This window comes from Glossina fuscipes, unplaced genomic scaffold, assembly GCF_014805625.2.
Source record: "Glossina fuscipes isolate IAEA_lab_2018 unplaced genomic scaffold, Yale_Gfus_2 112, whole genome shotgun sequence".
Lineage (NCBI taxonomy): Eukaryota > Metazoa > Arthropoda > Insecta > Diptera > Glossinidae > Glossina > Glossina fuscipes.
The window spans coordinates 8823006-8850857 of record NW_023998455.1 but is presented as its reverse complement, the minus strand read 5'-3'; the positions used below and the strand labels follow the sequence as shown (position 1 = coordinate 8850857).

Genomic DNA, 27852 nt, shown 5'->3' with positions numbered 1-27852 from the left:
ATTTATTGGCCATAACAACAACTTCTCAGATAGCGCAAGTGAAAACAGGGTTGATACGTTATAACCTTGTGGAAAGAACGTCCCATATAGTGACCCTTTTGGCGACCCTTCTTTTAGGAACTCACAACTTATATCGTTTCAAATCCAGAGATTTAGAAATTCATAGTTGAAATCAGATATATATTATGAAATAGTCACGCTTAAAAAAAAGCTTTTAAAAGGTCATGCAAGAAAACAGTACTAACTTATTTACGTTCGATCAGGGTTGCATTTTCAATCCAAATCACCAGCTCGCGCATTTCATTTGCATATAAGTGATAAACAATGTAATCAATATTATTATTCATTTTCGCTATTCACACAGGTATAAACTATAAACCACGTTTAGCTTTTGAGCCTTCCTAATGTATGGTTTATAAATGTGCGCTCTCCTTATCTCATATGGCCGATTTTAGAGATTTCGTTTCCCATTTATTCACTTTTTAAGAAAATTGAGCTATGAATTCAAAATTCAGTTAGAAATTCAGAATATCGTCTGAATTATGGTTTGTGTCGTCAGCTTAGGAGCAGAACTTAATTGAAAGAATTCGAGAAACAAATTAAGTAAAAACAGCAAAACATTTCAATTAAATGGAATCCAAAAAATAGATCCATTCAGTCGAAATTCGGACGAGTTAATTTTTATGTTAAATTACTATTATAGAGAAATTTTTAGCATAAAATATTAAAAAGTTGTTTTTGGCATATAAAGGTTTATATCTCATGATGATCCTTATATGCGGCGATGTCTGAAAAGTAAACTCACTTGATCCAAATTTAAATTTAGTCTTATATCAATTTGCTATATAGACTCTTGTCGTTCACAGCGACCTTATATGAGATGAGATCCAAAAAATAGAACTGTATGGTCCACATTTCGTAAGTTTCTGCGTCAAACTTGTACTAATTTTTCCATGAAATATTGAAAGTTTAACTTTTCAATTGAGTAAAGATTGAGTTTTCGTTGAAATGGTTGTAGGAAGGGGGATCAAAAAATTTCCCCTTCATATCCAAATTTTTGATAAGAATTTAGAATGTCAAACTATTTTTACTCAAGGATTTTTGCCGAGGGACTTTGAAAATTGCGACTTTCTTTTTATATAGCAACTTATCAAAACAAGGCAGCATATAAGGAATGGTTGAAAAGTCGCCGAATCCAAATGAATTGCACCACCATTCGTCCTTTGGCCAAAACACGGCAATGTAATAAATTTCCTCAAAATATCTCAAAAATTGCCATCTGTAGGACGAACACAATTTAATTAGACGGACATCAAACGGCCAGACAAACGGACTACTCGGAATATGATTTTGGATCAGCCAGTATAACAAAATGTAGGCCTGTCTTAAGCATCTCTAGACACACATCCGTATGCATTTAAAATATCCCATTTAGGCAATAGTAGTGGTAGGGTACAAAAGGCAAAAACGTATTTGTACATATATCCGAAGGTTAATGCGAGTCTAACTAACAAAGGCAACTAATAGCAGTGAGCTTCGTTTGTTGTCTTCCCTGAGTCTTGATTTCGAAAATGATCTTCTTAGCTCAAAAAAAACAACAACAAGCACCTTAACATAAAGGCCGATAAACGGAATAACTATCACTAAAAGTCGAGACCGAAACACCTGCGTTTATAGACTGCGGTGACATTAGAGCTGTAAACGAACCTGTTAAAGTTGAAATGCAAATATACCACATTATGGGGATAAGTAAGGCTTCCAATTTAATGAATACGCATTGTAGTTCCAAGTAGGATTGGTCCAGTTATTGTTGTTATTAGTGAAGTGCTGATAATGACAAGGTCTGCAAGTTAAGACCCGGATTGATATTGTTAAATTTACTACCATGTATATAAAGGACGGGTAAAGATAAAGATAGGCGCCCTCTATTGAGTTAATAGAATCAAAAGTCAAGCGTAATGGTGTCTTTATCTAAACTTCATGCCATATATGATTGGGTCGTGCCTGTTGCAACACAGATGCGCTGATCAAGGCACGCTCATCACGGTGGGATCACGGGATTACTATTTAATGCTGAAAAATTTTAGTGCAGGGGGGAGCAGTTATTTTACTTCTTTTTAGAATTATTCTTCATTTTTAAACGTAGCATTGGCTAACTAAGCTCCGCTTTTCTACTCAAAACAAATAAAATGAATATAAGCTTGTCTTGCTGTGCTGTGGTTATAACATACACATGCGACTATAATCTATTAGATCGTAGGTTACTGCGTTATTTAACTGCTCGAGCGTTGCTTGTTCACAAATTCAACTCCGATTTAATTCTTGAATATTTTCATTTTTATTTTTCAGAATATCAAGTGGGAATATCCTAAAGGAAATCATAGCAAATAAACGCGAATCAGTAAATCGTAAAAATTGGAACATCGAAAAATTAAAAACACAAATAAAAAATACATATATTATAAATAAATTCATCTTTTAAACTATTATGCAATCTTCCCTTAAAGTGCGAGTTTGTGTCGAATTCTACGTTTTTGAAATTGTTGTCCCCATCTTTGTTTTCCACTTGTTTTGGCGTTTTACCTTTTTTGTTCTCATGGTAAGTACGACTAACTTTAATCTTTTAACACTTTTTCAAAGAGAAAACGGTTTGAAATTTACATCCGGTAAAAAGCAGTGGCGTTTTTAGGTTTGCAACGTTGGGGAACAAGACAGAAAAATTATGTAAAACAAAAGCTCAAGTAATGTCTCCGTTGTCCATGAAGAGATTGCAACCCTACTTAGTGCAGAGGGCGGCAGATTTTAAGCTGAAACTGTGTCGAAGGGGACAGAACTATCGGAGCCTAGTTATGAAGGACAGTCAAACATTTAGTCAAGTCCTTTTTCTTCCATTGATTACATATTTTTTCGATCATTAAAAATCAACTCAAATTCTACTACGGCGTTGACAGGGATAGCTGCACCTTTTTTTGCTATTTCTCATAAGAACATCGTTAACGTGATACTACCGTTATAAACTTGGGTGTATTGGTACCTGGTGCATATTAGAACAGACAATAACTTAACTCAATTTTGGTTCCTCTTCAGCGGCAAAATACGCAAGACAGTGCCCGACTTTCCTTGAAGTTGCTTCTTTTTTTGTTTTTGAGAGAGATTTACGGATATAAACCAAGATGGTGGTACGCTCTGATAAATGTTATATTTAATTGCATGGAAGAATACAGAGCTAAACAATAAATTGTATCAAACGCCAGCCAATGTTGAAAAGCTTCAATTTTTGAAAACGTGTGCGTATGTGCGTTATGCTTTCATTGACGCAATACTCCTATCCTAATATTAGCGCCAAGTCCGTCTATGTATAAGTTGAACGTGCGTATCTCGTGCGGTGTGAATTCAATAAAGAATTTTCTTTGTGTAATCAAGTGATAAAAATGTATTCGTCTGTTATACTTCAATAATTCGCAATTTTGTTGTGGCAATCGAAACGTGTGATATTTTATTGATATGATACAGGCAAGAGAGTTATATTCATCTCTCGCTCAAGCTAAATTTAATATGTGCTCAATGCGGGTAAAATGCCTTGTGATGTGTTAATAAAGTGAAAATAACTAAAAATTTTGCATATCAATCTATTAAGGAATCTTTCATAATTATTGCCTTAAATGAATGAATGAAAGCGAACCATCTTCAGTTTTTGGGCGGCTCTCTCTCCCGGAGATTATTCATGAGATATTTTTTCGAAATTGATGATTCAAAATTCAGTTCAATTTACCAATTTTTCAGCCTTTAAACACTTTAGCATCGATTAAGTGGTGGGCACGATTTAGTCGGTGCACAATTTGTTTGGGATGATTTGTCTCAATCGGCTTCCGGCGCGTACATCTGTACGGGAGTTATAAGAAGACTGATACTATTGGAATATTTCCATTTAGAAATATTTTAGCATAAGAAAGTCTATTAACCATTAGGCTACCATCACTCCCGACCAATAAACAAAAATTGCACAATGTTTGCTTCTTTTTATATTTTCATCTAATTTTAGATTGCATCTGCTGCAGATAATAACTTGTATATATTTGGAAACGTTATTCTGCCTGTAAGTAGGTCCTGCCGTGTGTCAGTTTTCTTTCTCAATTATTGCTATCGTGAACGTTCTAACAACAAACAAACTAGGTGCTGATGAACTGGTGCATTATCAAGAATGTGCTCCTGTCGCACAGATAGGGATAAACCACTTTAATTTTTTCTTCTTCTTCTAAAATGAAACATTCTAATCAATTATATGAAAAGCACTTACCAGAGATTTCTCCCTCTGCTGAATAGAAAATAAAAACAACAAAATACTATGCATTTGCCATATGAAAAGAAAAAATTAATTGATACTGAAGTAAGTTCATAGATGGTCAGTGAAAGTTAGCCAATCAGGCCGAGAGTGTTAAAGCGATTAACCGCAATACACAAGTAAAAGCTGCAACGAACGAAGTCCTTCTTAAAGTATTCCTTTGACATGAAAGAATAAAAAGTAACATTGATCGTAGGATATGTAGTACTTGTAGCTAACAAGTTGGCAAAGCTACGCCACATTAGAAATATCACTGTAATCATTAGCAATAATCTAAAGATGATGCCTGCGTAACAGTTGCAAATGTCGTCAGATTTAATAATAGGGTTGCCTTGACCTGTTTCTAAAAAAATTGTACTGGGCCGCAGCTGTTTCCATTTCTTACGTCCGCAACGTTTCTCTAAAATAAAACTCGGAAAAGAAAAGGAAGTAAGCGGAGGCGGCCGATTTTGCATATATCTACAGGTACTGTACGATTACTCACCGAATGTAGGGAGAAATTTTTATCGCCTTATCTGGCATAGCTTCTCTATTTGTTTTTCTTTGTTTTTGAAAACAGAGGTGCTCTCTGCAGATGTTATCGTTTGGTTGATTTGGCCTATCGTCAATACCAATCGACACTTGCAAGAACTGTCAACTACCAAGTTTGAAGCCGATTTTTTAATATTTACGAATGCAAGAATGTTTATCACACACATTCACGCAGACCGGCGGCTTCTTGCTGGACATTTCGGTAGGGGATACAGGAAAATATCCGTTAGCATTTTCGCCCGGAAATAGGGTCGCAGCAGTCTCGCACCCAATCAAAACAAACAAAACTTTTCAAGTTCGCAGCCCACACTTAGGGCTTTTCTGTTACATACCCGTAAGGCATTATAATAGCCCAACTGTTTGGGCATTTCCATTTTGTTTGTTAAGAACTGCAGCCTACAGAATTCTTGAAATCCTGCTTTCCTGCTTATATTTAGAAAGTCGGTTGAATTGGGAAATATTGTTACCGGAAAGCTTGCTTTGTCAAATAGAGCAGGCAATTAGAGAAGCTACCGATAGTTTGTCGCGCTTTTAAGCGCCTTGGGCATTTTTGCCAAGTCACTCTTAAACTTGTGAACTAGACTTCCCGTGGGTGAAGTCAAGAGTTGTGGCGAATACAAAGATGTCAGAGAGCTATCATTGAAGGCTTTTCACAACGCATCTAATTCCTTTTTTTCTTTAATCATGTCCCCAAAGCAATGTTATTACTCTTCTTTTTGGATTTGAAGAGACGCTAAGACGCCCAATTGAAGAGACAGAAGAAAAGCATAAAGACCATTTAAAAATCTTTGTCTGATGAAGCACTTTGATTATGAATCTCGGCACTTTTCATCACACATGCAAATCTTTGTTACCGAACAAAGTAAACCAATTTGAAATCCTATTCATACAAAGCATAAAATTATGCATTTGTTCAGAAATACCTAATTAATTGTGATAAAGCGTTAATGCTAACAAGGTCTTGTGGCGTTTTACCAAAAAACAATATAACCTCGCGTTGTAAAATCCCGTAGGTAGTGCAATTTTCGATTCGTAAGGTTAACAATTTAGCAAACAGCTATCCACCGTTCAAAACCAAAGAATGGTTGCTTATCAAGATTTACTGAGAGTGATTGGGACAAACAACGTTTCTCTTCAATTACACACCTTTTGGTGATTCAAGAAATCGAAATAGTCGGACAGCAGGAGCGAGATTTGAAAATATTCCCGAAAACTTTTTCATTTTATAAGAAAAGATATCAACATGATTGGAAAACGAGCTGCAATACCGTGTGCGCGGAGCGTGTACGATATTTATTCATTGGACATTCATTCAAGATGCATTCAAAATCATTGTATAAAATAAAAATTATTTACTTTACACAATACAATACAACAACATATATATAAATGCACGGCCAAGCGTTACCTAATCCGTTCCAATTCTTAATGGGCAAAAGGAGAAGGACGAGAGAGCGGAGCCTATGCTTGTGCTATGTCTGTCCGTGTGTCGGCCCATCCGCCTTATATTCTTTTGTTCAACCTGCGGGGCGCAAATTTTGAGAAGTATTCGATGAAATTTGTCACACTGATGTTTCTTGTTCTTAGGATAAATACTATTGATACTAATGGTTTAGATCGGATCACTTTTTCGACCAAGTCCCATGTACATAGTACCTTTTTCTGAAATGGCGTATGAGCGTAACTGCATTAAACAAATGCTGTAGGATATTTAATGGTGGGCCGTGTCCCTCTATGGTGTTTTTACTTGTTCTTAAATTACATTGCGATTTGACTTTTTCCCTTTAAACCGAAACTAAAAATTGAAATTTTCTTTATTAATTTGCTAAACTATGTCTATGCATTCAAATGTGAGCATAAAAAAAAAAAACTTTACACAGACTTTATAAAAACAACTGTAATGAAGGTCAACAATTCTTTGTCTAGACTCTAGATAGACAGTGAACATAATTTGAAACGTGAAAATACCACCATAGTGCGGTAACTTTTAACCTCATTACAATTTCTTTTTTGTTTTGTTTTGCTTGTTTTAAAATCCAGCGCAATGTTTTATCTAAAAGTATTAGTTTTTACAATTTGCACAGATTAATATGTATAAATACATATATACAAATATATACATATGTATGTATTTATATATATATATATATATATTTAATATATATTATATACTAATATAATATATGCATGTATGCAGGTGTATATTACACATTATTTATTAAACGTAGGTACGCTTAATAATAGTTGTAGAGAGGCTGTAATAGCTGGCTTTAGTCGCATGTCGATTGCTCACGAAAATTTATAAAATTTCTTCTATTATAGCGCAATGTCTCGTAAGTTGTTGTTGCATTAAAAAAGTTCTACAGTGTGAGTCAAGGGGACGTATATAGTATATGTGCACCTAGCACTGCGCTGAAGGCGTGATATAAATAGCATTTCGAAGTTCTAATACGAGATTGTTTAATGCTGGGCATAAAATCTAATCTTGTTGTTGTTGTTGTTGCGGTTGTTGCTGTTAGATTGGGCCAGTGCTCAAGCTTTTTAGGAAAAATTACGGATTTTTCTTTGGATCTATTCTTTATAAAAGGAAACATACATTTAAGCTTGAAATGAGCTTCAATTGATTGGCAAATGTATGTGGAGAAGTTAGGATTTTATTACAAACAAGTTGATAAATGTAGTTAATCTGCGGACTAAAAAGTTTGCTATACGACAAAGAGAAAAATTACGCCATTATTCTTTAGAAACTCATTAAAAGTTTATAAAAAAAAAAAAAAAACAGAAAACAAATTTGTTAACAATTGCCTCAATGTCAGGAATTCCCATTTCAGTACAAACTCTGCATGCTATGCTGTATACTATATGTTTATGTATTAAATGCTATATACGCATAGATAGAAAAAATGTATGTAGTAAGTAATACTATTTACTACAGCATGTACAATAAAAAGCAACAGTCGTTTGTGTTTTTTGGACTTGCGCATATATTTGGATGAGGGTTGCAATGGCGTTTGTAGCTTTATTTCCGTCCTTTTCGCTCGTTAAAGATCTTTGAACAAAAGAACATCTTTGTTAATGTTGAAGTAAATAAGCACAAGTAAAGTGTATTGTTGTGCCGCGATAATACTGGGTGTCGCATATTTCGCATTTCTACTCCGTTTCAAAATGAAATTCAATTATCCGAACTCGTATCTAGTATTTTTGCAAGGTTTTCTATATTTTCAATCTTTTTCCTTTTTTCAAGGCACAAAGTCAACCCCAAATATTCATGCCATGCAAGCGTATTCACACCCTTCAAGTTTGATGCTTGTATTATACATACGCAAACACACGCATAACAGTCATACTATAAAAACCAACAACTCCATATATATAAATACATGCATATATATATATAGCACAATATCGGGACATGAATATAATTGTACATATGTATATATGTACAAAGTACATGATATATACGTAGCAACTATTAACGATGTCGTCGGTCCTTTTCAATAGCTAACCGTATCCTTTTTCAAACACCCATGTTTTAGTTTGACTTTTTAGCTTTGTGCTGCTTGTTGCACATTAACAGTGTACTTTGTGCGGATTCATTTGTCACACCGCCATCACCGCCATCGTCATACCTTGCATTTGTATATATATATATGTATATGTGTATGTGTGTGTATTTGTGTTTGCGTATAACAACAAACAAAACAATTATTCTTTTTACAAGAAGCATTTCCACATTTAAATTATTGGTTTGCCGAGAATTTGTCGCATGTTTTCTGTCTACCTTTTCTTGGTGCTGCTGCGTGTGTGCTCTGTTTTGTCTTTACAATCTTTTGTTAAAAAGAGGCGACACTTATCCCTAAGGATCCTTAAGTGGCAATTGTGTGTTGACATATTGTGTTATTTCTACATTTTCAAAGATAATTAAAAGGTAATTACTATTCGCATAAAATCTAATAGGATAACGAAAAATCTCTGTGAAAGTATTAATAAATATGTAGAGAAGAAGACGACGCGACAACACGTTCAATTCGATTTTTGTTCAATTGCTTTTATTGAATTATAAACACGATTTAGAAAAGTCTTACGAAAATCGCTTAGTGTTTCCATGATTGGTTTTTTAGTCTTGCATGGTCGAGTTTGACATATATATCGAATACTTTGTAGAACGCATTTGTTTTCGATTTCCATGAACGAACTTTCCAGTCCGTTCGCGTTCTTTACTTTTACAAGTCTCCTAACGCGAAAAAATGACGCTGCAATGGCAAGTATGGACTAACTGACATGTGAAAAACGAAATTAATAAACTTGATTGCCAGTCAGGATCGATAATGCATGAGGATATGTTCTAACATATTATACTACATAGCAATGCTTAAAATTATAAAAAGTAAAAAAAGTTCGGTTGACACATCTTACATATGTTTTCATAATTTTTCATCATTTTGACGAGTTTCTTTTAAATAAACTCGTTGCATAAACGTTGCTGTTTTATAAAAAAGATCTAATATTTTTTTAAAGATGAATTAAATCCTATTAATATGTAGTTTGTAATACCTTCTGATTGTGATGCGTAAAATTCAAAGCAAAAGGGTCGGTCGGACGCCACAGAGAATTTTCATTGTTATATGAGTTAGTAACCGTTGCAACCCCGCCAAAATACACACAAACTCATGCATGAACGTCTAAAGATATACTCGTAGGTACAATATCTAGCATAAATATTTTTTAATAATTTTGAAAAACATACCATTGTCTTGCTTTGCATTGTATTAGATTTCAAATAATAAGCATGAAAAGTATTTCATATCGTTATGTTTTGACGAGAACATACATACTTAATGATTGTTTCTGAAAAATAACAGACAATAATAGCTTTAAGGCTCCTTTACTTCTTTGTGCTGCGATGGAAAACAAAAAATGAAAGCAAATATTTCGTCCTTTGTAATCGTGCCAGAATTTTAATAGAAAATGTACATCTTTATATTATAAGCATTACTATTTTACTCTCGAACGTAGGACGATGTGCACCGAACCATGCATTCACTCATCTATGTACATTTGCCCTTATGTATACTTGTTTTAGATATTTTGTGTAACTAAATTGTAAAAACCATATCCATAATTGACAACAGCATGAAAAAAGGGTGAAAGAGAGAGAGAGAGAGAGAGAGAGAGAGGGAGGGAGGGGTAGAGGCATAGAGTGAATGAGCGAGAAGAGATAATTTGCAATCCAGTACGAGTCGGTCCGACGTTTACTTCTGAGGGTTGCTAGCGAGGGTGGCATCTAGGAAGGATGATATATAGATTCATGGTACACAACTGCATCACGCTTCGAAAATCATTCGCAAAATCATCCGTATTAAAATGTGTAAAATGCAGATAATTTTAAATAATAAAATAACGGATCCAGGTCGGCGTAGGAGGTGGTTTAAGCAATCTGTTAGAGCCGACGTAACAATGGAAAGGAATGGAAAAATGTCGCTAAGTTATAAAAGACTACAATTTTGCAGTTTCATATAGAGTTGCTCAGGTCCCTTTTTAAAACAAGTAAGAATACATAAAGACTTGGGCGGATAGGCAGACAAGGTTAGAATCATTTCTGAATAGGTCTGTATAATAAAAGGTGGGATGATTAACAATCTCCTCAAATATTTTTATCCTGCAATCAATCTTCCCTTCTATCCAAAAAAATCGTCAGAAAGCCCCTCTTTTAGGCTGCCATTGTGATTTTGTAGCAAACATGAGCAGGTAATGATCGACATTGTAGAATGTAGTGCTGTAGAATTTGCTTTGGTCGTACTTATAGTGAGTACATAGCCGGTAAATTGATTGAGCACATTCACTAGGCCTCCACCTCCCTCTCTCTTTATCTTTGCTACCTATTTTCTGACGGTCATCGACGAACCATTACACGAATAGAAGTAGTAGAAGGGTTCTCCGAGTGATTGATCATATCAATCAAAACAAAAAAGAGAAAAAACAAAGTCAATCGTATATTATCAAGACTGATAACTTGTACTGAAATCTATGACGTTAATCCACACAGTTAGAATAAATCGGTCGCTTGTGTGGATAATTTCGTCCAGAATCTTAAATCGATTAGGAATGTACGCATAAAACAAGTTTAGATCAAAATTCGAATGAATTTTTCTTCTTCAATATGTCTTCGTCAATTTGTCTTCCGGTCGTCCTCGTATCGTTAATTTTTGTAAACCGGTTACGCAATTGCAGACAATTCGAGACACAGCATTACATGTTAAATGGAAAATGCAGGAAAGCGATTATTTTCCGCTATTATTATAGTTTACCGTAAGTCCAATTCCAGTTAAGGAACTTTGGGTTGTTTCTATGTCAAACTTCTATGTACAAGTTTTGTGATCGTTTTTTTATAAACATTACATAAGTATTTTTTTCATTTAATTAAATATTTTTGAATTTTTTTAGTGTACCTTAAGCTGCACATTAAAGTAGAAGTAAGTTTTTCTCACTTTTCATGAAACCCTCAATAACTTTTGTTTTTATTTTCACGGCGCAGTTTGTGCTATTGATATGTCCATGAGTGCATTTGCAAAAATGGAAGCTAACAGTTAGATACTTTTGTAAAAGTACTTACTCCAGATGCGAAATATCTGCTTAAATATATCTACATCCGACTAGTAATAATCGGACTCGGTTTGTTTTGCTTGTTTTCGTTTTCTTCAACGGCTAGAATAGATGAACGACCTGAACCGGTGTAGGAAGCACACGCCATTCCAGAGTTTCTTTTTCAAAATAGCACCAACTTCTTCGACTCGAAAAGACTTCGATTTCGATTTTCGTTCCCGACTCGTCTCAATGCAAACGCCCTTTTCTTCTTATATATGTAATCTTGAATTAAAATTCGCATATTAAACTTTCTCATTTACACAATCGTGTACACTAAGTAATAATCTTTTTATGCACCTTTTTACTGCCTATACACATACCTACTTATATATAGTACATATTAATATCTACATATTTGCTTCCTATTTCATTCAAATCCATTCAGCCACCTTTAATGTTGTGTGTTGCGGCAAACATTCAATTTTAGTCTTCTCTTTGTTCTTTTAGCCGTTATGTAGAGCAAGCCGTACGCAAATGGCGCCTCAAATTATTCAAACCCTCTCTTTAAGAGGTTATATGCGATGAATTGCTCGCTGTGTATCTAAACAAGAAGTGCATGCATCAAATAAGTTATGTGCATTTCGTTTTTCACCATCACTCACGCTTTGAATATATTTAAACAGTTTCGTGTGTCTGTTGAAGCTTTAGCGGTATTTTTTTATCTTCCCTTCCTTCCACTTGAGCCACAATATGCTTTTTATTGCAGTTCCTGTGCTGGAGAAAAAAGTTTTAATGTTTTGGTTTTCTGCAACACTACTACAGTTTACGTTATATTATATTTATTGCTGCGTTTATAAATGATGTAAATATCGTAGATCTTGTAAATTTTTATATTAGTATTATACTACACAAATTGCACGTACCTATGCCAGTATTTGCCAATGGGAATGTGTTCCAAAATTACATCAAATTTCTTATATAAATCATCACTAAAAAGTAAAGTAATCTTCAACTGCAATCCAAACTTTTACATCCAACACCTTTGTGTTAAAGGAAATACAAAACAAAAAAACAATTAAATTTCAATAGCCTAGAATTTTGTGTGTGGGCGTGACTGTTTATTTGCAATTTTTATTATATATTATGAGCTGCTAATGTAAAAACCCAGACAGCAAAATTATTCTCAGCTTTGTTACACGGTAGGCGTGTCCTTTCGCCGATTTGGACCATTTTCAATACTAAGCCGCAATCAAAAACTTACTTATAACAAATTCAAAATCGATATCTTTATCTTCATTACACAGGCGAATAGACTTAAATCGATCCTTACTACTTACACTTCGTAGGACTTCCTTTTGCGTATTGCAAGCAAAGCGCACAAAACGAGTACATCATCACTCTTCGATGGTTAGTATAGTAATAATAATAATGTAATTATTTGGCCAATAGTTCCCGATACTAAAGCGAAGATCGATTATTTGTTCACAAATTACAACGTTTTTAGTGACACTTTTTGGGAGAAATCCGAATTGCTTGGGTAGATTAAATACTACTTTTGCGCGGGATAAAATACTATTTAAGTACAGCATTGGCTTGATTTTGTTATGGACACTTTTTCCTATCGAAAACAACAATATGTCGGTCCTTTTTTTGATGTTTCTATGTGAGGTCGTACAGACCCCGATTATGCTTAGTGCAGTGGACGGATGGAGGGAAAAATGGTTACACCAGAAAAGATCACAAAATGCCTAAAAATTATTTTGAATAATCGAGGAAAGGAAATCTGAAGATGTCAAAATGCGAAGTATTCACTATTTTGCACGAAAATGTGCGCATGAGAAAGTTGTTCTGCAAATCAGCGCCGCCACGTTTACCTACAGTGGAACAAAGAGGCCTTGTCAAAAGTTGATAGTGAAATTGCAATGAATTGAAACTTGAATTTAAAAAAAAAGTTTTACTTGTTTAGTCCCCAGAGTTATTGGCCGATTCATTAATTTCGTGCAATCTCCTCTGCAAATGTTTCAATCATAGTCTACTTAAATGTTTTTTCCTTTCATATTTTGAAAACGAACGCGTTTCGATGGCGTTTTAATTTGAAGACTTTTCCGCCTGCGAATGGTGCCTTATAAGGAAAATATGGGCAATAGTCGCAAGTTAACATTTACTCCTATGTTGTGTGTACGCAATGTCCAACGTTAATCTAACGACATTTTTTTCTACTTTTTTCGATACTATGCTACTCCGCAGTGAAAAACAGGATACATAAAAATACTGAAACTGAAAGGTTGCTATTATCAACCTTCTTATCAATATCTGCTTCTGCTTCTGCTGTAAGTTCAAAATGTGCACGAAATTCTTTTCTTAAGCTTTACCATTTACTTCACTATTCCATGCTGTTTCTGAACATTTTCAGCCCTAACGCTTTAGGGCTAAAGGTTCATTTGGAATGACGAGCCCAGACTCTCTATGAGCAGGCTTGGCATTGGGACGTGTGGATGCAGCATAATCGTCAGAGTTATACTTTTTGAAATATATTTTAAATGCTCGTGAAAGGCTGCATACTCCGTCGAGAATTTATTTCATTGGTTTCTGCAAATTCGTCTCGTGTGCCATCTTTTCGTTAATTAATATTGATTTTCGAGTTGCACGGCTGAAAAGTTATAAAATATATTGCGATGGGTGCCCAAAGTACGTCGTAAGGCGAACGCGTTCATTTTTCACATTTTTGCTGATGCGATTGTTTACGTCGCCACTAAGATAATTTTAAAAAACCCTGTTGCCGCTGCTTTGATTTTACAATCTTTGTGTGACGTTAGTGTTTTTCACAAAGTACACTTATTCGGAGCTTCCTTTGCTGCTCTTAATTTCACTTCTGATGGTGCATGTGCTCATATAAGTAAGTACGCGTGTACCTTACCATGTTATGTTTATTTGTATGTTCGTTTGTCGATGCTGTGGTGTTTGTTTGTTTGTTTGTTTTTTTTATTTTTTTCATTTTTGCTTCTTCTCAATTTTGTTCATAATAATGGCTGAATTATTGTCCTTCATTATATTGTTCTATGTGTCCTGAAGGAGTGTATTGGTCGATTTCATCCACCAATCAAAATCGCTTTCAAAATGGCCGCGCATCACTCTTCCTTTCAACCCTCAGTTTTTCTAAACATTTAAATTCTTTAAATATGTTCGATTTCTTTGCTGTCATCTTCCTCGATGACTTTTTTAAGGCAATACTAACAATAAGAGAAAAAAAACGTAACATGACTTCCCTTCACAAATACTTCGTAGACTACGGTGTGTTTGTTCATTTTAGTTGACTATTAAACATTAAATAAAAGAGCATTTTAGTTAATTACTAGTGAAAGATTTGATATTATTGATTGGAAACATCTAAAAGACGGAAATGTTTTCATTTATCCCATTATCTAGAAGTAGGAAAGTCGAAGAAAATTGATATAAAAAACTGAAATCATCTCATTTGCGTTGAACAGGTTTAAAATAATAATTCGCTCGTAGGCACTTCACACACTGCAATTTAGAAGCTAAGGCATAGGCCTCGCCACCATCAGCGCAATTTTATGTCCTATAACACTTGTAATACAGGGCGTATTAAGTTTGTGCGGCCTTATGTAACACCCCGAAGGGCTTAAGCGCTTTTACTTACTATATCGATCGAAGGTTGTCCGCCAGGTCTTGAGATATTTTGATGAAGTTTATCTTTGCTTCAAATAATCTGAAATTTTTGGTGTATTACTACGTAAAAAGGCGAAGTGGAATAGAGTATCCAATGGGCGAACTTTCCCGGCTATAATGTTCTTAGTTGTTTTCAATTTGCAAAACTAATGCTTCTTCCGCGCGACTTAGTCAGCACCTGCGTGTTCGTTATTCTTGTAAAGATTTTTTAAACTCACACATAAAGATGTATCCAATAACTTTATTATGTTTACAAAATGCATGCAAAGGGAAAAAATTAAAGAGATGTAAACATTTATTAGCTAAAACTTTAAAGAACACAAACCGTCATGGATAAACTGGGAGGTAGCACAGGTCTTGGGTGATTTGAAAAAATACGAGAAGTTCTCTTATCACCTAATCCTAGCTACTCACGCACATATAAACATATGAAGTTAAGAGTTAAATGGAAGTTATGGATAGAAGCAGGATAGAAGCATTTTTGGTCATACAACATGGTAATGTTCTGTTCATTTTCAAATTTCTATCTCATTTCGCCACATTCCACGGATAAATGAATTCAAATTTTAATTTGGTGAAGAATTTGTGGACTTCTTCCGCATGCTACTTACTGATTGTGATAAGGGGAATAACAAGGTTCACGTACGTCTTCTTTGCAATTCTTTCCGAATGAAAGGGATACTATTCGCATTTATCTGATGATATTAAGAAACTGGACCAACAAGATGCTGTTTCTCGGCGAACTTCTTGAGACCTGAGGTGATCCGTAGTTCGAATACATTACAAACTTTTGATAAATTTATTATAAGCTTACCGCGTAGTGTATGCAAATTTTCTGTTTTTAGAAACTGGGTTTGAATAGTGTCGAATAGCGTTGAATAGTAAGACCATAAGGCAAAAATAGAAATTTTGCACAATAGCCGTAGTTTTAACCATAAAGAAAGCAAAATCTTTGTAGGAAATGGCACGTGAGAGCTTTTAGCAGGTTGTAGCAAACAGTAACAGAATGTTTATCTCAAATTTGTTGTCAATGATGAAATATCCACAGCTAAACGGGTGTCTTCAGTGGGAATATTTCTTTTTATATATTACGATGGAATCTGCTTAGCTTATAATATGATAATATAATTAAATGTCCATCGGATATGCACCCTACATTCTCTTAATAATACACTTACAACTTTGACATTAGCTACGAAACATCTCCGAGAACCAGCTCTTTGTCAACAATGAGATGTAAAGAGATTTAGAGTTTTTAGAAATAGAAAACTTGAGCATGTTTGGATTTCTTCCTTTTATGCGAGAAAATGTAGCTACTTCCTTTTCGTTATTTACATCATCTTCTGTTTTTTATTGTTAACCTCTTTAGCGACAATAACTCATTAGATTCCCTCAAATAATATATTGTGCTCGTTCCTGACGGTTTCATAACGTTTACGTTATTTCTACTTCTCACGCTATTACGTATATCCCTTGTGCCTTCATGTTTCTCGCTTGGATCAGAGATTAATTCGACCATTAGGCAGGATAGAGCCTCTACAAAGCCAATAATTAAGTTTTAAGCGGAATGTGGGCACTTAATAATTTGATTTACTTTTAAAATACTACTCAAGATAATTTCTGCTTTTGTAGGTATGTTAACATGAGATAACAATGAGATTTTTTGTAGTGATATAGTTTATGGAAGTATCATGAGATTCTTTATTTTAGTTGTAACTGTATCAAGTTCTGTCTAAACTGTCGTCTCAGTTATTATAGTTTTCGCTGCCTCAGTCGATAGTTCCGCATATCGAGCAGAACGCAACTCACATTGCGAATAAAAACAGACTTTAATTCAGAAATTTATTAAAACTGCTTTTAATAGCTTGGCGAGAAAGTGCTATCATTTATTTAGCGTATGTCTCGTACGATATATTAGGGATACGTTCTCAATACCCTTAGTGAAGATAGCTGTGAAGTGTAGAGTGAACAAATTGGAGGAAGTAAAGTGCATTTAAAGCATTGTATTTCGTATCAATTCCAGGAAGGAAGCCACACCCCGATTGTTTGTAAACGGGCCTGCCAAAGATGTTTTGCTGTAACCCCTTCTGGAGATTTCAGTCTCAAACAAGATTCTCGATTTAGATGATAGTGTTATTTTGCCGGCCGTATTTGTAAAGGATTTCGATCAATTTCGATCATTATTCGATCAATTAAATGCCTGAAAATAAAGATTTCGCATAGCAAAAATTTAAAACAAAAGTAAAAATACAAGAAAAGAAAGAATGACATGAGAATACATTAAATCGTTAAGAGAATAAGAGGGAAATTATATCTATAACAGCATACAAAGGATACGTTTTTGTCTGTTAACCCGCATTCTATTCGTTTCTTTGCAGGCCTTGTCTAACTGCCTTCCAAAATAAGAGTGTATTGATAATCTTCCATGACTCTAATATTTTAAATATTAAGGGTGTAACAGTGATTAAATTAATTGTGTGTAAATCAAAAGTCAAGCGACTTAAAATTTAGTTTAATAAATTATGTATACATACCTACATCTCGTACAAATGTAGGCCAGATCGATGCAATTAAAACAAATTGTAAAACATATACATACACATATACGTGAGTCACTAGAATCGCACGCTGGAATTCAAGATAGCTGTTAAAGAAAGTCGTCTTTTATATAAGCATTCAAACGTTGCCATCATAATTACTAACATAAGTTCCAGCGGCAGAGATCACTTTGAGTGTATAAAGTGTTACATCAAAGTGGCATGAGCCATTCATCGGGATTTCGAAAATATGATGATAATGAGTGTAGTGGGCCAAGACCACCAGTACCCGGAGAAGAAAGTCGCGTTAGAAAGGTTCACAAAAAACATTGCATATTTATTTGATTATTTCTGCTTAACGTTAGATTTTACAGATGACCGAAGGGGTGGGAGAACATATGCGGGATTCCCCACCATCCTATCTAAATTGGGCCCGCACATTTAATCACCTGCTCGAAGACCGGGATGGCGTCGAATTGTTCAAGAAATTCGTAGAAGAGGAGCACCCAGCCTACAATGATCATTTAAATTTTTATTTTGCCTGCGAAGGTCTAAAACAACAAACCGATCCCGAAAAAATCAAACAAATTATTCAAGCCATGTACAGGTAATTGACACACACATTCATAAAAATTAAGAATGAATGCATTTTCAGGGAGAATTTCTTAACGATAGGTTTTTAAAAAAAAGTCAACTATCTGTGTCCGATGATCTAAGGCACACCATTAAAGCGGGCCTAAAGAATGAAGTCTCGCTTAGTTCAAATATATTTGATAGCATGCAGAAAGAAGTTGAGGCCACTATACGCAACGAATTGTATTTATCGTTTTTAAAATCGGATATGTATATTTCGTACATTCGACAAATGTCCGTAGTCCACGAGCGATGCAGTAGCAGTGGCGGACCTGGAAGCTGTAGTGCTGGTAGCAGCAGTGGCAGTGGGACCAGCTGTGGCAGTAACAGCGGCGGCAGCGGAGCAGCTGGTGACGCAGGGGCGTGTGCTTTGCCCCTTACCATTTCTAATAAATCAACAATTAACGTTTGCGTACCGGCTATGGGTCCAATTGTAAATTTCCCTGCGAATACCAATGTTAATATTGGTAGCTGCAGTGCTAGTGGCAGCGTTTACGGTCCCTCGACATCGGCAAGCTCCAGTGGATCGGTTAGTGCTACAGACACATTGCCACGCAGCTCGACTTTACCCACCCTACATGAAGATTCTGAATTATCATTAAATGATGACTTTGAGAAATTGCGCGTTGAAGCCGGTCGAGGGTCAACTGAGTTGCCAATACGCCTCACTCGTGATCTTTTATTAGCGACTCAAACGAGAAGACTGGAAATTCGCCCCCCTGGGTAAGCGAATCTAACACATAAATTGCAAAAGACAGTCATTTACAAAACGTATCATCCTGCCCAGCAGAAGAGACTAAACATCTTGACTAAATTTTTCACTCTTAACCTCGTGATACATGCGTGATTTCCCCACTATAGCATAAATACGTTTTTAATTTTTGGAATATTCTGAATAACAACTAGCTAACTATATCCGTTTATTGTAAACCAAATATAGTAAATAGGCTCACAAAGCAGACAAAGAATAACTCTGATTAGACGCAAACAATATAGCGAATGATATCCCTAAATACCGTTAAAAATTACTTTTAAATCGTTGATATGAGTTATATTTAGGCACTTATAATGACGACGCCAACGATAAAGCGAACGAAAGCGCCCACGTTCCTTGACATGTCCACATGTATAAATTATTTTCAAAATCCCATTTATAATGGGAACAGAACATTCCACAACGAGCCCACGAAATGGTTTCCTAATTCATACCAAATTGGAAACGCGCTGCTTCAATGTTTCTTTTAACAGCTTCTAGATGAACGATTTATGGTTTTGCGATTTATCATATTATAAAATATAACCTCAATACATTGTCGCTAATTAAGCGATGTTCGTCTTCGTAGCTAGGCTGTAGACATGTGATAAAAATGGTTGCCATTTTTTTGCATAGGACGGGTGACAAAATCTGTTCTTCAACTCTTTTTCACATACAGGCAATGAAATAAATGTTATGTACGTATCCACAGGTAATTCTGGTATAATGGCCGAATGAATTTTCAAGTAGGATTGAAAAAATATTAAGGCAGACCGTGAGGAGGCAGATAATTTTTTTCAGGTTGAACACATAAAGACATGGTCGGACAGAGAGGCAAAATTAGAGAGCATTTGTGAATCCAGCCGTATCGTAAGAGATAGATATATCCCAATTCCGTCTGAGTATCACAACCGCCCGCACAAATTTAATACACTGCCGCAAACGGTATACTTTACTTTAGATTGAAATCTGTTATTATTAAAAGTCAGAATTTCCAAAAATTACATAATACAAACTAGTTGTGAAAGTAGTTAAAAAATACGCATCCATCTATTTGCTCTATTTTTGACCATTCCTATTTGATAAGTGCGTAGCTTAGGCAATAATGTGTTTATTATCCTTTTAAATAATTTTTATTTACGTAAAAGTATGTGCATTGTTTGGTTTTTTCTCTTCTTTTTCAAATAAATTTCTGATTTTTTTCTATGTCCGTTTTTAATGTAAACATTTTGCTGCACAAATATAAAAAAATCTCCGCCTGAATACATAAATATTTGGTCATGTAATATATTTGAAACAAATCTCTCGATCACGTTCATTAATCGGCGTTCGCTTTTAAATATTATCTTATTTTCTCTTGTATTTAATTTCAATTTTGTTATTTGATATGATTTTTGTGTTCTTTTCATTTTTCATTTTTTTTTTTTATTTTTTTTTTTTGATGATTTATGTTAATTGCATGGATTTAATATTCCATATCTGCATGTGAGTGTGTGTAGTGCCCTTGGTTATGTGTACACAGGCAAACCGAATACGTCTTACGTACCGAATTCACGTGTGGATTCGGAACGAGCAAGCGTTAGTTCGGGCGGACGAACTGACTCCGATACAATGTCGCTTTCAAGCTGTTCGATGTAAGTACTGCCATACTTGCACACAATAATTCACGCTACGAATATGATTCTCCTTATTCTAGTTTTCCTAAAGCAATTGTTGTATCTTTAATTGCAGGGACGGCAGGCCTTACATACAACGTAGACATGGTTCTACGGAAAGTAAAGCCATTCGTGAAAATGCCATGTTCAACAAAGAAACAAACTCTTTCCAGGTAAAAATGAATGAAAAATTTTAATCACGATTGAGGATAAAACAATTTCTATATTTATTAGATCATTCCACGGACGCAGCGCCTGCATTCGAATGAACATCATCCTCTAACGGGAGCTGAGCTTTTTGCTGAATTGCTCCCTAAATTAGAAGAAGTGAAACGTCAACAGGATATGGAAGAGCGCGCTCGTTTAGATGTAAGTCGCTTGCGTGGTTCTCTCTATATAAAAAGAACATTTAATATTTATTTCTTCGCTAAATATTTAGCACCTATCGGACGAAACTCTGCCGACTAATGAAAGGCTTGCCAGCGATCGTGCTTTAGCCCAGGCTATCAGAGAGAAATTTGCCATGGACGAAGATAATGATCAAGATATATTAGACCAACATGTGTCACGTGTGTGGAAAGATCAAACGCCGCATCGTTCACCTGATATAATGTCACCCTGCCCGCCACTACCAATTAGACGGCGTACTATAACACATGATTCAGGAATGTTGAGTGACGGTGCCACTAGTATAAGTAAGTTGTGATCTAAACACCAGCATACCTAAGGCATGTAAAGATGTGACATGCAAACTTTGACGCCAATGTTGTAAAATCTGTTTTCATATAGTGGGTATGTTCATTAGCTATTTATATGTTTTAAATGACAATGCGAAATATTTTTGCGACAATTCTCATACAAATATATACAACCGCAACATCTGCTATGGATTTTAATCTAGCCTATTGTCGACGTGGACAAGCTACAAACGGACAAATGAACCATCACCATTAGGTTTTTCTAAGGCAATCCAAACGTATATAAAAATTAATAAACACTATGTACTGACTTATCTCTGTACAGTAAAAACGAAGGCATTCGTTTGTAATATTTTTTATTCTTCGGTGCTGGAGCGAAAATTAGTAAAAAGTTTATAACAAATACAAGCAATAATACGAATCTAACGTCCATATGTAATTTTATTATCGGCAGAGCTTAATCGAATTTATTACTGTTTCAGGCGGTATAAAACACTCAAAGTCAATGCCAGATCACAGTTCCTCCTCAAGGAAGCTTACAAGTAAATGGCCTTCCATGAATACAGACAGCGGCATAAGCTTAGCAGATACTCTAATGAAGTACAAAGATAACAGGTTTGCTCACTTTTTTGAAAAATTTTATTTTGAAAAATTCTCATTGCAAACAGTTACAGTTCACGATCTGACTCAAGTAGCACAGCTTCAAAACAGGAAGAGACTAAAAGAAGACTGGAAGAGATCAAACGATCTCATCGTTATACTCAATCACAGCAACCGGCCTCTTTCAGTAACAGTAGCAGCGGCAGCAGTAGTTTGCACCATTCTGGGGCTCCACCTCCTTTACCCTTAAGGCCCCAAGAAACAACGACGGTGGTATTTTCTTTCTGCGACGAAGAATATCCATACAGAAGTAAAATACCTGTTACACAACCAACATTGAAACAATTCAAGGATTATTTACCCAAAAAGGGTAATTTTAGGTTAGTAATCAAGCGATGCATGTCTTTCCCGTACGTTCATGCGTTATTAGTGCAACGTTGAAAATGAAATAATATTTTGAAATTTTCAGATTTTTTTTTAGAACGCGTTGTGAAGATCCTGAGAGTCCAGTGATTTATGAGGAAATTGTTAATGACTCTGACATCCTCCCGCTATTTGAGGGCAAAGTGATGGGTCAGGTTAAACCACTGGTTAAACCATCCGATTAGTATTAAGCAATATTTTTTAAAAAATCTTTTTTTTTTTTTTAGTTAATTAGAGCAGAAACCAACATTTTTGGTTGCATATTCACAATGGAAGTTTTATCAAACATAAAACATAAGAAAGAATAATAATAACGATAACAAAATTTTGTTATATATGTTGCAAAATACCGTTTCTTAAGGTTCTGTGTTTTCCTTACTCGACTTTCACTTTTTTTCTACTGAGAATAACTAACTATTCACAATTATCGGTATGGACTTCAAATTCAATCGTTCGATTATAAAACGAACGGCAGAAAAAGTGTGTGTGTGAGACCTTATAATAATATTCACTATCTTTCTTAACGGTCACAAATAACAAATAAATATTTAATACGGGTGGTAGAGTATTCATTTCAGTTAACTTTTGTTTAACTTTTTATATTTTAATCCGAAAATTTTGATATACAAACGGTTCTTGTTCTTCCTGTGTCCATCGCAAGATTGTGCTAATTTTGTCATTTGCATAGCCTCAGCAATGTACCGCAGCTCTTATGTATGTATACATATATATATATATATATATATTCTTAATGCAGCTAATGCAGTTTTAAAGTTGATTAACGCATTTCCATTTGCTGCCAACCTCATCTACTATTAATTGAAATTCTTCAAAATCCTGTCAAGTAAATTAAAAAACTGAAAATCCTTCAGTCAATATACTTAAATTGTATGGAATTATTAATGAAAAATTGCAAACGTTATGTTAGAATGGACCTGATCGATAAAGCGGTCATAATTAACGAATCACTAATTGATCTACATTTCATTTGATTGGGAAAGTGACCAAACTATCTTTCATGTTCACTTGAAATTGAATTTCAAACACTGAGATCAAATTTATGGGGAATTCTAGCAGGCAAATGTTTTTGCTAAGAACAGTTTATGTTGTACTTTGTAAAACACTTGATTCTAATTAAAGTTTATGAAACTATTCTGGATACTTTTAATAGGAACAATTTGATAAAAGATGTCAATCATCCAATACATGCATTTTGCCAATGGAAACATGCATGTGCATGTGCACAAGAAAAAGTTAGAAAGCAATACAAAATGTATTGCTTCTAGTCTGCTTTATCTTATTATGAAGCGAATCCATGTACAGAAAAATCCCATTTTTGAAAACAATGCCACGATATTGAGATGTAAGAACTTCGAATCAACTATAAGACTGGCACGTGTACATCGATTGTGGACAAGTTTATTTTAGGAGCTACGGTCGCTACTTCTGCGTTCGAAAAAATTTGGTTAAATAATGTACATCTAATTTTCTTCTTACACGACAGACGAGTTCCCAAAAATTCCTGTAAAAGAAGATATTGGTTAAATAGGAAAATAGTAGATTGCAGTACATAATATTAGAAAAGTCTTGTTAGCGTTTATTTAAGAATTTATTTCGTGCTTGCACATTTTAATTCGTTAATTATATTAGAAAAAATAAATTGTGCTTTGAAAAACCAAACTACATCGCTTAAAACACACATTACGTCTTTACCCTATGCGTAATTCTACACTCATATGCACATATAATCGACGTAATCTAACTGAGTTGTGAATAATATAACGCATGCATACAACTTGTTAAGATCGTGTTAAAAAAAAATAATTCGTGTAAAAAGAGAATTAGGTGTATTTTTGCTGTGAATATATATATCTACCTGCGCATTATGAAACCGCAAGTAAGGGGCATACAAGTTCCGTTTACAACACAAATTCCCGCTAGCACTAGAAGTAATTGCTGTCCTTAATTGGACTTACGCACTTATGTGAGAAGATACGAGTTGGAGGTTCATTTATTTTTCTATATTGGTATATATACTTAATTCTGGGGACGAATGACCACCCTCATGAAAGATTGCTTTAAAGTTGAAGGCTTTAAATGTGAGCTTGTCTAATATTTCATAATCTAAACTAGATTTAGAATAAATTAAAATCCAGCCTTTTTTCGGATCAGATGAGAGCATCATAACTCAGTTATTTCAGTCTGGCAGTGGGCGCTAAGTAAACTAAAATATTTTCATTTAAGACGCCGGGAAGGAAAAGCAATATGAAATTTTTTCATTAGCCACACGACGACAATTGTTTAAAATATTTTATAATGAAACCATTCACACAGATTATTAGAAATAGAAATTAGCAAAAGTAAAAAACAAAAAAAAAAAAAAGGAAAAAACATCAATAAATAAATAAATCAATGAAAACGAATTTTTGTATCAACGAATATCAAAAATTTAATTGATTAAAAATTTTCGGATTAATTTAAAGACAACAACATTGTAAAGCATTTTTATAATGAACAAAAAAAAAAAAAAAAAAAAAAAAAAAAAAAAAAAAACAAGAAAAAAAAGATTGAAAAGAAAAAACTAAATCTTAAAACACATGTATTTATTTTTGCATTTTGTGTACCTATTAATTGTATTCATTTTTGATATTAATACAATCTTAATAGTGATGACATAGTTGACATGCCAATACTTCAACATGTTAACGCACAATATGGACTGCCTGCAATAAATCTTGCGAAAAGGTGTAAGATGACTTTACGCATTTTGCAAGATAGCCGTATAAATTGAATCAAAAGCAAATATCCTCCACAAATTTTTTATTTATTTTAGTTATTCTCTATTATTATAAATATTTTTTTTTTTTTTAATTACAATTTTATTCTGGTTCTGTAAAAAATGACCACATTTTTCCTTTATATTTCAATCGCAGACTTTATTGCAATTTTAATACATGTTTGCTTTAAATTATTTTTTAGATGTAAAAATATAATAAAACGTTATGTAATTGCACGATTATTAAGTAATTTTTATAAGCCGATAAGAACTTGGATTCGGTTTAGACCGAATCTCTAGACTACTTTAGATCACTATCCGGTTTTCGGTGCTTTCTAATAAAAAAGAAAAACAAAAAAAAAAAAATCGCAAATTTCTAAATGCATTTATTCTCTGCTATGACTTTTCCAAAAAAAAAAGAAAAGTTTACCTATTAAACATCTATGATTTATGAGGCAGTGCCGATTTGAGCAAACTTGAGAGCTTTGATTGCCTTAAAGACCTGTTTTTTTTTTTTTTTTTTTTTTTTGTAATGAAGCAATACAAAAAAGAGCAATGTGCACACAAGATCTTCCTTGCCCCTGTCAACCAGTCCCTACTTACCATTGTCGATTAAATCGAAGTTAAATAAAACTTTTCCAAAGATTACCCGCCAGGAGGAGTGAATTGAAAAAGATAATTGGAGGCTTCTCAGAGAATAGTATTATATCCGAGCCAAATCACCCTCTTCGATAAGGATCACATATCGCGATACGATTAACTTAACAAACTTCATCCTTCAACTAGACAGAAGCTATGTTTTTCTGGTCTTGCGTCCTTCAGATTATTTCATACTGTGCTTAAAAACCACTTCAATGATTGTTTGAAGGCAAGTGTCAGAGCTTCTCTGAGTTCGTCTAGAGATGATTTTGCTAAATATTTTCCACTTTCACTTTTTTGTTAACCTATAGCTGATTATATCAAAAAAACTTGGGCCAAAGCAAGGAAATATGTAAATAAATACAATGTCGTAAGTTAAACTGCTTTCCCAATATTTGAAACGATAGATGTATTATTTTTATTTATTTTATGGGGCATGCGGATCAATTCTCCTCATGCCGTGACGTAAAGGCCCTGTAAAGAATTCCGCGAGGGTTTTGTAATGTTTTAAATCTGGATATAAAGCCTCAGTGATGAATTTATAATTGTATTGCTGGTTGACGCACACTATAAATGCACTTTCAAAATAGAGACAATGTATTTCCAGAGAGACTTGGCTTTTTGCTCCACGCTTTCCTAACCGGGTATTAGCGTACTGTCCTTCTACTTGATCTCCTTGATCGACTTGAATAGCTTTCGAAACGGTTTGCCGCTATGTATATGAGCCCTTAGAAATCCATGCAAATGTTATAAGCACTTCATCGCCGTCTGATAACATATATGATAATGTTAAATTTAGAAACTCGTATAAATTTGCATTTGCTAGCACAGGATTTGTATAAAGATTTCTTAACATTAGATTGTTTTAGTATTTAATCATATCTCTTCACGGTTATGATTTCAATTTATTCTATTTTGTTTACCTTTCTCAAATACCTTATGCCTATTTTCATGATTATGTATACATACAAATGCATGTACACAAACAACCACAAAAACAACAACAACAACAACAGTAACATATATATATATATATATATATATTTATGTAATAATATTTTTTTAAGAAATATGAAATCGCCATCTTAACGTGTATGTGAAATAGTTGATTGATTTGAAAATGAGTAATTTTTAATAAAAAAGAAAAACAAAATATCGTAAAAAAGGAGAAGAAAAAGGAATTCAGAAACATTACCACATGAGTTTTATTAGAATTAATGTACTTTAAAGATTAGTGTTTGATTTACCGTTAAGCGTAAAATACAAAATAATTCCGCCTTTTCTGCATTTGTGAAGAAATCACCAGATAATCGGCCATAATCGGCGTTACCTAAGGCTTGGCGCCAATCTCTATGGGAAAGAGCTCCTAAGCTTTCAGAATGAGTCACTTTTCTCGCAACTCTTGTCGATATCGAAGCCTACCCAAACTCCTCATTACTACATGCTTTGGATCTACAAGCTTCATGTTGATAAAGAAGTTATGGGTTTAAATGTGATCTGCAGCTATTGGCTAAAAATGCAGATTTGAAAGCTTGCTATCTTAACGCTTACAGACAAGCAAATGGATTGCGTTAAATTGACTTGACTGACCAATGATTTATAACATTCTCTCTCTGGCGTCTTTCAAGAGCATCTCGCATGTCGTAAGCACCAGTTGTGCTGGGTGTAGTAGAGAAAGGGTACTAAATGCGCTTTTGCGGCTTACGACTTTACTAAAAAGTTTGTTTAGATGTCAAATTATTAATTTATGTCTTAGAATATCCGAGTGAAGGAATTCTCTCTTTACGTTGTTATAGCTTCTCTACTCAAATGTTAGGTTATGAATGCTACTTATTGGCTGAATGTTTTGGCTATGATAGTAAATGTCCCAAATCGGAAATACCTTGCCTTGTTTGCTGACAACCTGCGTTGCATACCAAATAATTGTGATATTACGAGTGTCCACTCTTACATAACATAGAACATTTGCTGGATAATCCCTTCCTCATG

General features: G+C 34.4%; 1 protein-coding gene across 8 annotated transcripts in view; it reads left to right on the top strand.

Moving 5' to 3' along the window:
- The window catches only part of LOC119639217 (axin), a 28048-nt gene extending 5240 nt beyond the window's left edge, over positions 1-22808 (top strand). For 2 of the 8 annotated variants that reach the window (XM_038036492.1, XM_038036493.1), the window contains 10 exons: positions 17527-18000; positions 18060-18292; positions 18361-19041; positions 20563-20706; positions 20804-20900; positions 20962-21096; positions 21167-21422; positions 21908-22040; positions 22094-22405; positions 22495-22808. In XM_038036492.1, coding sequence (XP_037892420.1) covers positions 17908-18000; positions 18060-18292; positions 18361-19041; positions 20563-20706; positions 20804-20900; positions 20962-21096; positions 21167-21422; positions 21908-22040; positions 22094-22405; positions 22495-22633 — 2223 coding nt within the window. In that variant the 5' untranslated portion in view covers positions 17527-17907 and the 3' untranslated portion in view covers positions 22634-22808. Of the gene's footprint in view, positions 1-2349; positions 2600-17526; positions 18001-18059; positions 18293-18360; positions 19042-20562; positions 20707-20803; positions 20901-20961; positions 21097-21166; positions 21423-21907; positions 22041-22093; positions 22406-22494 lie in introns of all 8 variants that reach the window. The other 6 variants (XM_038036495.1, XM_038036494.1, XM_038036491.1 and 3 more) reach the window with 6 other exon arrangements.
- The last annotated feature ends 5044 nt before the right edge of the window (positions 22809-27852 follow it).